At 39.1% G+C, this 12,350-nt stretch overlaps 1 protein-coding gene across 12 annotated transcripts in view; it reads left to right on the top strand.

Moving 5' to 3' along the window:
• PPFIBP2 (PPFIA binding protein 2) overlaps positions 1-12,350 on the top strand; it is a 92,744-nt gene that overhangs the window by 53,810 nt on the left and 26,584 nt on the right. For all 12 annotated transcript variants that reach the window (XM_072337553.1, XM_072337557.1, XM_072337559.1 and 9 more), the window contains one exon: positions 7,161-7,292. In XM_072337553.1, coding sequence (XP_072193654.1) covers positions 7,161-7,292 — 132 coding nt within the window. The remainder of the gene's footprint in view (positions 1-7,160; positions 7,293-12,350) is intronic.

Below are 12,350 nucleotides of genomic sequence, written 5' to 3' on the forward strand. Positions count from 1 at the left end.
GATATGTTTAATTTGGATGTCTGAAGTGAAATTCAACGAGCAGTGACTATTTAAACTATGAAAATGTGTTCAAACTTCAGGAAGGCGGAGTAGAACGTAGAGGGTTCCTGTTTCAATCTAAACGGGATTTCGTTTGCCACTGGTTTCCAGTGTACTGTACAAAAGCCCATGACAGTTAGCAAATAAATGAAAGATATTAAGGTTGACATTATGTTTTTCCAATAAGAAAAAGCTTTTTTTTTTTTTTTTTTTATCTTTCATGGGCAATCAAACAGTATTCATTTTTACTGTAAACTAACTTGTTTGTAATAAGAAATAATCATCCAGTCCTAACTATGGGTATAGATAGCCTTGCTTTCCAGGAAGACTTCTATTATTCTCTTGAGCTATATTGTAAATCCAATCTTTCTTGCATCTGCTTCTTTAGAATCTACTGAGCTACACTGATTCTTGACTTTGTGAACTTAAGTCAACAGCTTCTACTAAATGGGAAAATAAATGAAAGTATTTGCCTTACGTTAGGAAATCTTTCATGTGTTGTTTTTTTTTCCATAGGACTAGGCTAACTGCAGTATGAATAGGCACAGCATAGTATTCACTTATTTGGGAAGCAGTATATTTGAGTCCAGGGTAAGCTGTACCTTCTGAATTAGGGAACTATAAGAAATGTTACAAAATTTCACCCCCGAGATGCTACAGTAAAAACAAAAATAATATTCTTTCTTCAGATAACTTAATGAAGTTGCTTAAAAAGATATCTGGTGGTACCACAACAGCAAGGGCGTGTAATGCTGCCCTGCAAAATAGTTTTTGCTACATCTATGCTGAGACTTGCCTACTTCGTATGGGTGGGGTTACTGGCTAAAATCCTTTTGGCTTATGATTTATGCAGTTGTTTTGAACTCAGATACAAAGCTATCATGGAAACACTGTTGAAATGCAGCTAGAGCAAACTTCATCTGAATTACATAAAAATGGCTGTTCAACATTTACGGTGGGCATCTTAAACACTGAATAGCAGCAACAGGGATTGCTGGTTCTTTGGAGGAAATGGTGATTCTCGGTCTGTCTAAGAGGTGGGAGCAATGGTCCTTACTGAAAACAGGCACTTAGAGGAAATGAGATCATCTGTTCCCTACTATCAAAAAAAGAAGAAAAAAGAAAAAAGAAAAAAGAAAAAAAAAAAGAAAAAGTCCTCATTATGTTCTGTTCTTGTTCTTTGTTCTTAAATCATGTGCTTCTACAACTTATTTTATATTGACTCTCATGCTCACCATAATTTTGACCCAATCGTTGGGGAGAAAGCAAGGAAGGTTATAAAAAGAAGAAGGGGATGTTTGGCTGTTTTGTTTTGTTTTCCCCTCTGTTAGTGGATTGAACCAGCTCACAGAAGAGGCCAAGGCATGTCATAAAGGTTGGTGCTGGATGCACATTTGGCCGAGCTGTTTATAAAACTAGAGATGAAGAAAATATCACCTGTGTGTTTCCCTGACTCGCAATGCTACAATATCAAACTAAGCATTTTGCTTATGTAAGCATACTTGTACTGCTGCAGACAGTAAGAAACATTTACTGTCTTGAAGACATTTGCATTTTCTTTAAAACAAAGCTGATGGCAAAAGTTTATATCAGTCCTTAGGTATCCTTGCATTATGGTCACAGAGTAATGTTTCCTTGTCCTTCAGTCATACTCAAAGGTAAGAGAAAACTTTCTGGAGGCTGTCTGAGAACAAGGCCCCAGTTTGGTTTCTCTGGATTGCCTTCCAGTTTTGCCATCAGGTGTGTAAAAGATACGGAGCTGCTAACAGTGTGAATTGTTAGCTCCCTTGCTCCTTAGACAGAAAAGAATTTGTCTCAAAATAATAAAAAACAAACAGACTCATAGAATTATGTTACAAAACCCATTAATACTATGACAGTCCATTTCTAATATATTTGTACTGCATCTGAATGTTGAACATGATGGGAAAGTAAAAGTAAATTTCGCTCAATGTACTATTGGCCCGTATCTGTCTGAAAGCACCAGCTGTGTGTAATGCAAATGCATTGGCGCTATGTTGTTGTTCTCGTCAGTTGTGCTAATTCAGTTTGAAAACAGGAATTTTCTACACTTAGAGATTTCACCTCAACTGTTTAAGTGCATTTGGTATAGTAATTACCACGAGTAAAAACACTTACTCTGTGCTATTCCTGTTCTGTACTTGATTGGTTTAACAGATACTAGTTGCCACTGAAGCTCTATGTTTGTTTTGCCTATCAAAGTTTTGCCAAAATACTGATCTGTGTGGCAGTGTCTGTCCTGTACCAGACCTGCACCAAATCCTGAAGGACTGGTCAGATGGCTGCACTGCATAAACCTAATTGTCTTCCATCAAGTAAATTCTGTTGCAAAGTACAAAGGACTTGGCCTTAGGGTTCTTTCTGTCTTAGACACGTGGAAACTGAAATAATTCAATGCAAACAGGAGTTAATTTCAGCGCTTTCCTTCTCTCTGATGTAATTTTATGGCCAGCTTCTACCTGGGTGTATGTAGCGGGTGAACGTGTGCTAGACAAAGACTTGGTGAGGCACAGTGGAGACTCTTTATAAAAAACACTGGATTGAAGGAATGCAGGGAGGGGTTATGCAAGAGTAAGAACTTGAATCTGGTGTGTTTCAGCGTGTACCTGTTCTGGTTTTGCTGTTGTCTTGTACTCGAAGAAGCAAGAATCCTATCTTTGCACAATTCAAATCTGGTATATATCTGTTTGCTTCTCAGGAACTTTGCTGGCTGGCAAGGTTCATTCCTTCAGCTTTCAATTGCCTGAGTTATCTGATCTTAAATGAATTTCAGCACTTGTTTATAACATGCAGTAACTTCTTGCCAGCTGCTGGCTTAGTGTTTCAGAGTTTGAAACGTGCTCTGTGCTGCTCTGGTTATAAGGCTTGAGATTTTTAGAGCGTGCTCTCAAGTGCAACTTATCTATACAGGTGAGCAATACACCACTTCGCTATTTAACTGTTACAGGCACATCTGCTTGTCAGATGTATGCAAAGGGCTGTTTGGATTGTCAGTGTGCTGGGAAGTTCTTTGTGTTGCTTAACTATATCATAGACAAATGATGAACTGGAGGGCTGTAATTCACTCTCAGCTACTGACTTGCACCATTTCATGGCGATTACACATGAACATTGCTGTCAGCTGTGTTTTCAGTTAAACAAATATCTTATTTCCACCACAGCTGACACATAGCAGTTAGAAAGTGCAGTCTTCACTGGCAGTGGTTCTTGCTGAATTTTGCTTACCAGGTAGGTGGGTCTGCCTCTGTCTCTCTCTCTCTCTCGGCTGCTTTAATGAATATGAGAAGTAAGAAACTTTTGAGTGTTGCATTTTGTACAAGTGCAAAATGGGATTTGGGTTTGGTTTTTTTTTCTTGTTTACTTGACTAAATCTTATCTATGATTTATAAATAAGTGTAATGTGATCTTCTGTTTTGCAGACTGCTAAATATCCTGTAATTTACTGTGCACAAAATAGCCCAGGACAGAGCAGTGCTTCTTTCTAGACTGTTTTCTGTCATGTGAAATTTCATAAGCAGATTTATAAGAAATATGCATTTCTAAGCCAGCGAAATCTGAACGTGAGACACACTGCATGCTTCAGTTTCACTGAGAATATTGCAAAGCGTGATTAAATGAGAAGCGTACAGTGTGAATTTTCAAAGTGTGGTTGTTTGGCAGTAGTTTGGTGTGCACTGATTCATCTGATGTACGCAGATTGCAGGTTCTATGAAGCTCATCTTTGCAACTGTTTTACTCTAGAATTTTTTTTTCCTTAATTTTTAAAGTTGATTGTTTTAAAAAAAGAACTTCAAGAAAATAAATTACACTTCAGTACCTATTAAATTAAAAACAAGTAACGTGCCTATTATACATAGGGTTTCATAGTATGTGTACTGTGTTCTATTTCTGTTCTGTATGTCTGATCTTTAAGATCCTCCTAAAGCTACTACAGCCCTAGTTGCCATTTTCCCTCTCTTATATTATCTTTTTTTGCTTTAAAACCAATAACATAAATTTGTATTTTCTTTTCTTACAATTGCATATTTATTCTGGCTGGCTTCATGTTGCATCATACCACTGAAATACACTATAATTTCTCTGTAGCAAAATGGGTCACATTCTCTAATGAGTTGTTCTCTGTAAGCATCTGCTTGAAGAGGAAAATAATTGCTTCCAGATGTTATATCCATTTCAAGAGGGGACATTTACTTAAAATGGCACTTTCTTTCAAAGCAGAAGTTAGACACTTCAGATGCAAGATAAATTGTCAGCTGTTTTAAATCAGTGTAGATGCCTTGAAAACAAACCAGGGATAGCTAGCTATTTTGTCTATTTTAAGGCAAGAGATTCATGCCAGTTTACACAAGATGAGGATCCAATTGTCCGTCTTCAGAACAAACTAAAATTTTGAGCTTAAAACAAATAAATAGAAGCCGCCTTCATGCTCAGTCACACCAGGCAGCACCTTAATATTCACACGGGGCTACGGAACTCAGGACAGGGCTGAGGTATTGCCCTCTGTGTTGCACAAACAAGTTTAATTTAGGGGTCTGTTAAAAAACTAAGCAGTAATACCAGGCAGAACCCTCAAAGGATAGCTCTATTGTTGAAAATGTCTAGATGGATGCCGTGTCCTTGACTTATTAAGAAATCTTCCCCTTGCATCATCGAATTCTACGCCAATGCCAAAGGGAAAAAAGTGATCTAAATGTTATTTCAGTTCAACAGCGAATAGAGCCTGTCAGTGAGGCTCAAGTCACTCCATCCTGCCAGCCTCTTTGATGTTGTGTCCCTATTTCCATACCCAAATTCTCATTTATAGCTGTATGTTAATCTCTACAAGCCTTCAGTGTTACCAGCTGTACAGAGCCTATTCCAGTCTGGGCTGGAATTTGTGCAAGTCAGTGGAGATGTAGTCCTTTATTCCTGGAATATTAAAGGGTTTGGGCTGTTTTTTGTGTCTGTAATCATATGTGTAGGAATTAACCAGCGCTGGGATTTCAGTAGGTGTCCTCTTAGAACTGAATGATCTTTTCCTGATTGTTCCTTAACTTCATCTGTTCAAGGTCAGAAAGAAAAAGGCTGGGGCTGCATCTGTTTGTTTTCCCACCCATACACAAATACCATTGTCAGTGTCAGCAGGAGTGGGCATGACACTGGGGACAGTGGGTGGCTGAGATAACTGGTGTTGCAATGCAGTTGCAAGTTTAGTACCATTTCTAATTTGGGCAGTATTCCCCCATCAGACTCAAACAATTTATGTGTAAAGCAGATTTGGGTTCCAAGTGAACTTTAACCTCATTGTGTTTAAAATAATGCTTGTGGCTTCCTTGGCTCCACATGGTTAGCATACAACATGTTACACAGCTTGTGTAAAAGGAAGAGATGAGAAAAGGGTACTGATCAAAAGGGCAGCTCCTGAACTCTCAGTAACATTAGTACAGATCCAGAGTAACTATGCAAATTCTACGTCATTTTCCATGCAAACCAAAGCAGAACCCGCTGTAATTCCTCAATACACTTCATGTGACCAACACATCAATGTGAGTTATAAATTGCAATCAAATTAAAAATACAAAACAAGCTAAAAACCAGTACATATGAAGACTGCTCTAAAAATGCCCCCTATTTTGTTGCGTTGGCTCATGACTCAGAGGCAGATGTTGGTGGCATGACAGCAGAGATTGAACCTTCCAGCCCGCATCCCATGACACGTTGTTGCTGTGTGACAGATGGCAGCAGAGGGACATTCTGACAGAATGGCATCTGATGTGGAAGTGCGGGAGGAGCACAAGTGTGTTACTGAATTCCTCCATGAAAAATAAAAATGGTGCTGTCTGAACATTTATGGAGACCAAATGGTGGATGTTGGCACAGTGAGGCACAGTGGGTGGCACATCTGAGCAGCAGCAGGAACAGCGATGTGAAAGACAAGCCACATTCTGTGGCTTTTGGAGCAACCTGCCTATATTCTGAAACCTAAGGTCTTCCACTAAAGCAGCTAGGCACGTGGAAAGTTAGATACTGAATGTTCACTAAGACTTAAAGCTCGGAATGGATTTCTCATTTTGAAATCAGGGACCAAGAGAGGTGATTTTGGGTAGTATATTCTGATAAATGTTGAAATGTTTTTGGTTTTGGCTTTCTTGAAAACTGCAATAAAGGTGAATGTGGGATGTTTTCCAAACACCGTGATATCATCCCTCCAAAAGTATGCCTATCTCTGCGATCTGAAAAATGAACTCGGGATACACAAGCATGACCAGTTGTTTTCTAGTTTATGGTGTTACTCAGTTCTGACATTGCATTTAGGTCCCCGTTATGTCACACCATTTCTCATTCGATTCTGTTCCCTCCAAAGTTCTTATTCTTGCAAAGTTACCAAGTGCCATACAGTATTAACTTTTCACACACTGTTAGCATGACAGCAGAAATGTTGCTTTCCATTTCCATTGGTACTCAGCTTTGATTCAGTGCTTGTACTTCGGCACATCCTGTGCTGAATAATACGTGATAAAATGTTGTAGAAATTTGCATTATAATACTAAAACATGGCTTAGTCTGAGTATCTTAGGAAGTAGTCAGCCATTCCACAGTGTGTCATCTTAAGGTCTTTATGGCATTGTGTAGCACTGTGGTAGTTCAGCCTTAGTATCGTTTTCTGATTTCATGTCTTGCACAGGGATTGACTCTGTGCCAGACACTGTGTTGAAGTGAGGAGGAGAACAGTGGTTTAGTGATTAACACAGGAGAATATGTAGGTGAAAATAACTGCAGAGTTTGAGAAACACGCACTTCAAACGGTTCAAAGTATACACAACATGAGGAGAGGGAGAGAGAAATTTGCTTTCATGTGAATTAGCTGATCGCTCTGCACTCTTTTAGCTACTTTTTCTACCTGCAGTAAATGATTACATCATTTCTACCTTGCAGTGTTCAGCACTTTTTGCATGGTAAAGTAGTAGTAAATGCGGCTTTTGAAGAAGAAAACCCTTCTGCTTTTGTATTGAAAGTGTAAACAAAGGGGTAGAGACCTAAGAGTTTGCCAGCAAATCATGCAGCGTTCTGCCAGTGTTCAAATAAAAATAACTTGGGAAAATATTGTGATTTGCTTTCAGGAGCTGCTAAGTCGAACATCACTAGAGACTCAGAAATTAGATTTAATGGCTGAAGTTTCAGACTTGAAGATTAAACTGGTTGGCATGGAAAAGGAACAGAGTGAATACGAAGAAAAACAGAACAAAGCTGAGGTGAGCTGCTTCTTTCTTGTTCATTATTTTTCTCTTGTGTGTCTCTGGCCATACACCTGAGATACTGATCTGGAAACAGCATGCAGTAAGACCTGTACTTAGAGCACCATCTGTACTCTTGGTCCTGTGAATTCAGCGAGAAATATGATTATGCATTTTTGGGATGCGGTTTCTTTTCCTCTCTCATTATGTTTCAGAGCTTGCTGTTTGGCTTTAATCAAGACACAAAGTCCATTCCAGCAGCATACTGTGTTTTTTTTCACTTAACTCTTTCCTTTCCACAGGCATGGCTGTTTGAAGCCTATGGAGTCTATTTCTATGTCTCCTGTGACAGAGAAGATGATAAGTTTAGCAGTATCAGGGATGTTACAGAAACTTGTATGCAGAGGCCCTCAGTAATTTTAATGTGTTCATGATGGTTGGGAGAGACAGGCAAGGAGCAGGGCGTTTTCTTCAAATAATCCCCATCCCTTGTGTTTACATAGCAAATATTCAGTGGGGTGGGGGGGAAAATCACTTGCATTGGAAGAAATTCTAATCGTTTTTCTCCTTCAGAACTGGAAAGTTCTGGATGTCAAAACAACTTTATTTGTCACTATGTTAGTTAAGGAAGAGAGTATGAAATGGGAATCAAATGAAGGTCTATTTGTTTTATGGAGCATAGTTCCATAAAAACCTCTGTGCAGGTGGGAACAGGAGAGGAAAGGGATTGTGGAAGACAGTAATTCAGATGAAGTGCCATCCCCTGTATGGAGACCACATAGATTGGTAGGATTACCTGACAGGAGAGGATTAGTAGGGCTGTGGTTTGGCCGAGATTTATACTTGGTTAACTGAAAAAAGACTTTGTCCCATGTTGTCTTAAAAGAAGCTGAAATACAGGCAGTGTTACAAAACAGTTTGCTTTCCATAATGTTGATAGACATTTATCAAATATTCTACTAAGTAGTTTACCTGCAGTGACATCATAAGTTTGGGGTGTGTTTGGTTTTTGACTTAGTTGTCCTCTGAGGTTTTCTTTGCAGATTAGAAGATTGCTTAGAGCATTTTCTGGCAGAGTTTGTAAGCGAGAGAGGCACCAGCTGCTGTTTTTGCTGTCCGTGGCCTTCTTATACTCTTTCACCCATAATTACTGGCATCCTGCGTACAGAAGGCCTGAGCAGTGTTATACTACCTGAAAATCTAAACAGGTCTGTGCAGCGTGTAATTGCTACAGGTGGGAGCCTGTTCCCAGATGCGATCTTTCTGAGAGGCCTTCAGTGCTTCCCATTACAAGTTGAATACAGGGAAGAAGCTGTTTGAATAATTTCAGGACATCCAGTCAGCCTGACTCCTGGAAAGCAACATAGCTTTTCAGTGCGTTTGCTCTGACAGCGCTTCTAAGCACTCAGTAGGTCTGGGGCTGTGATGAAGGTGAGGCTGTGGCCTGTGAAATTCTTCTGCTACTGCAGCAGGATGTGTGGCCTGCTGGGATGGAAAAGCTTAGGTCTATTGGTCTAGAAGCCTTTGTTGTATTTCTAAGTGATAGGAAATGCCCTCTTGAGATGGAAAAGGATCCTAATCTGATGGAAAAGTTGAGAATCATTGTGTTAAATATGCTATGAATTATTGATTGCCCCAAGATGTGATTAGATTTCTGGCCTGTTGAAAGTTGCAAGCCTTACATATACAAAGCAAGGAAAATGGGTCTTGTAACTAAAATGGTAAGAAATAAAAAGCATTTTCAGTTTGCTTATTGAGCTGTTTTATGTAATTATTTCAAATTGCCATGAATAAATGTTAATCCAATCTGTCAGAGTGAACAGGGGGTTCAACTGAATGCTTACTTGTGTTCTAACACTTTACCTCTGTCTACTTCAGCTCCCTTTATTATTTATTATATTTTTAATTTATTATTATATGCTGTTAATTCTCAATCTAAGCATAGTTTCAGACATCATGGTGAAATGAATTTTTATATTTTCTTAATACTATTGGACTGCAAATGCTGCTTACATTTCATGATAGCGTAATTTGAAATTCTGAGCCTTCACTGCCTGGCTATGACTTTCAAGTGAGTAATCTATTCTTAAGTAAGCAAGGATCTACCTTTAGTTTGGTCTTGTTTATGCATACATAATAGTGCTGTGGTAACCTGATTTCTTGGATGACACTGTTCTCCAAACTGACAGTGACTGAATGAAATTAATCTTCCTGTCATTGTATCTCTGAATGTCGTGGCTACTTCAGCAGGCTCTCACAGTGTGTAATATGTCAAATGAAATTGCAGTTAGTGTTTTTACACAAGAGGAACAAAGCTGTGGGTGACGCAGCCTTTCTCTTATGCTGCAGCTGGCCCCACGGCTGCTTTCAAGTCTAAGATTAGGACTGACAGAGGTGAGCAGAACAGTGATTTCATGGTTTTCTTCCTATCAGAATAGTACACTTTTCCCCCTTGCACATGTTACGGAGGCATCTTGAAGTTAAACTATTTTAAGCTGCCTGTTAATTAGAATTCATGGTCGACTCTGCCATTTCTAAGTACTGCTATTGGCAAGTAAGTGAAAGTTTAAAACAAGATGTGAAATTGTGGAACAAGTCAGCTAAAAGGTACTTCCTTTGTACTCCTAATTTTGTATCAACTCATTTTACAGCAGCTGTTTCCAGTCACATAGAATTTATCTATATAATTATTTTTCTGGTTGGGTTGAGGAGAAACAAAGCAAATTAAGATATTTTTCTAAACATGAATGAGTCTTAATCAGACAGATTCATTTCTGTTTATCTTATGCAGCTGTGGTTTAGTTTTAGTGAGCAGCAAAGAGTTTGTTGAGTATCTGGCTCTGAAAGGTATTAATTTCAGGCTGAATGCCACTTGTCTTTGGCTCTTCAAATGCACATGCTAAATTTATAATGGCATTTAGTTATAATACAGGAGCCAAGAGGATAGCCACTTGTAAATGGACGATCTCACTCCTGCCTTTGTCGCTTGACCTCCCTTCATGTGGAATAATGTTCTCTTGTTTGCTGCCATGATGCTGTGAAGGTTGCTGAGATCCCACCTGAGGGCATTTGTGTAACTTCTCTTACCTGAGGAACCTTAGAAACCTTAGCAATATGTTTCGTCAGTGTTAGCAAAGTATGAGAAGGCAACACGATCAGGTGATTACCTGACGCTCGTCTTACCCAAACACGGACAGAAGAGATAACCTATTCCTGAAGCCTCCTGGTAGCAATAAGTGCTCATTTCAACTTGCTAACAGCCCTTATTCTGTCCTCCTGTTTTTTATTTTCTGTCACGTGGTAAGTTTTGTGGTTTTTGGGGTTGGTTTTTTTTCGTGCTGAGGATCTGAAGTTTGCTGTACGCTATTGGAAAGTTTGTTGTGGCTGTTTTGTGGACACTTCTGAATTAAATACCTAGTGCACAGTTACTTGCCATTTCAGAGAAATTTGAGTCAATGAGCCAAATAATGCTTTCTGGTCTTTGACACAGCACAGCTCTGTGGAGTGTATTGTGCTGCCTCAACTGAATCGAATTTAAGACGGGGTTTTTAATCTTAATAATTTATTGTGCTGTGAAAGAATCTCAAAAAAGGAGATGACTTTTTCACCTATAAACTGGAACAACTGTAAGGCATACATTGCCTCTGGAGTTCATCTTTTCCTCTTCCATAAGCCTAACTTATTTTTCACTGGGATATAGATTTCTGCCATTTGTATGCTGTCAGATGTTCCCTGAAGGAAGTCAGTGTGGATGCAGAGTGTTTCCCATCGCCTTTGTGAACGTCAGACAGAAAAGTGGCAGCAGCAGCAGTGGTTCTGAACTCTCTCACTGTGCTACACCCAGCCTGTGCATCTTGTTTGACCTGTGGTTTAATGTCTGGTTTAAAGGTGCTTTCTAACAAAGACGAGTGGTGCTTAAAAGAAAGGAAAGGAGATAAACAGACAAGTATCATGAGGAGTCTGCTCGCCACTTGGCACTCCTTGGTGAGGTATTTGATCGTGGAGATGACAACTGAAGAGAAAGAAGTTCGAAGCATAAAAGATGGAAGGATTGTGAATAGCATTTAAATTATACAAGAAGCAAGTATGAAGAGTGTTCTGCTTTGCAGTGCTCTGACAAGAGGATGGAAGAGCTGCAGGGACACTCCTCACCAGCGTTCTGTGTTGCTGCAAAGTGGCAGTAGTACTGAACATACAAGGGATGTAGTTTTGCTTAGGTGAACTGATAAGAATGAAACTATCTTTTTCTTAACCGAACAGCCCTGGCAGGTCAGCATATAAAAGACCGGATGCTAGAGAGTTGGTGTGCTGAGGCCAAATACTCTTTCTAAAGTTTTGGAGTTTTTTAAGGAGTTAATCCTCATTTAGGTGTGTAAGAGATTTGTTGGATGAGAGAAGAGCATCAAACATTGTGAGCCTGACTCAGAGTGATGTGCACGAAGGGAAATATAGGCAGCTCCTATTCTGAATTTCATTTATAGTGCAGTGCCCTTCAAAAATACTTAGTAGATGTAAATTAATTTTAGATAACATATATGTAAGCTTTGGAAAGAGAATCTTTGGGAATATTTGAAGTATTCCATGGTTGCTGGTACAGTTTGAGATTGAATATATTCAGTGCTTACCTGGTTGAAGCAGTGCCCTGTTCTTGCAGTTTATGTTCTGGCACTGTGCAGCTTTGAGGTTACTGAATAAGCAGAGCGAGGATTACAAGACTTGTATGTATGATAATGAAGAGTAAAAATGTGTATATATACTTTGTCTTTTGTCCACTAAAAACTTTTCTACTCCTGTGGGAGATGGATTAATCTCATTAAGTTTACTTTGCTTGGATGAACTGAGAAGTCACGTATTGATCTGGAACACAGATTCTGTTCTATATCCAATTGGTAGCTCTATACAAAGTCCAGATTTACACCCATTCAAATGTTTTATCAGAAAGAGAACACACTGTCTGTACTTTTAGGCTGCCTCTGATATGCATTCTGTATTTCTCTGTGCTGCAGTTGTACAAATACCTCTTTGCATATTGTCTGCATTTTTCTTTCTCACCCGTCTTTTATTTATTTTTTTTCT

Source organism: Excalfactoria chinensis, chromosome 5, assembly GCF_039878825.1.
Source record: "Excalfactoria chinensis isolate bCotChi1 chromosome 5, bCotChi1.hap2, whole genome shotgun sequence".
Classification (NCBI taxonomy): Eukaryota; Metazoa; Chordata; class Aves; order Galliformes; family Phasianidae; genus Excalfactoria; species Excalfactoria chinensis.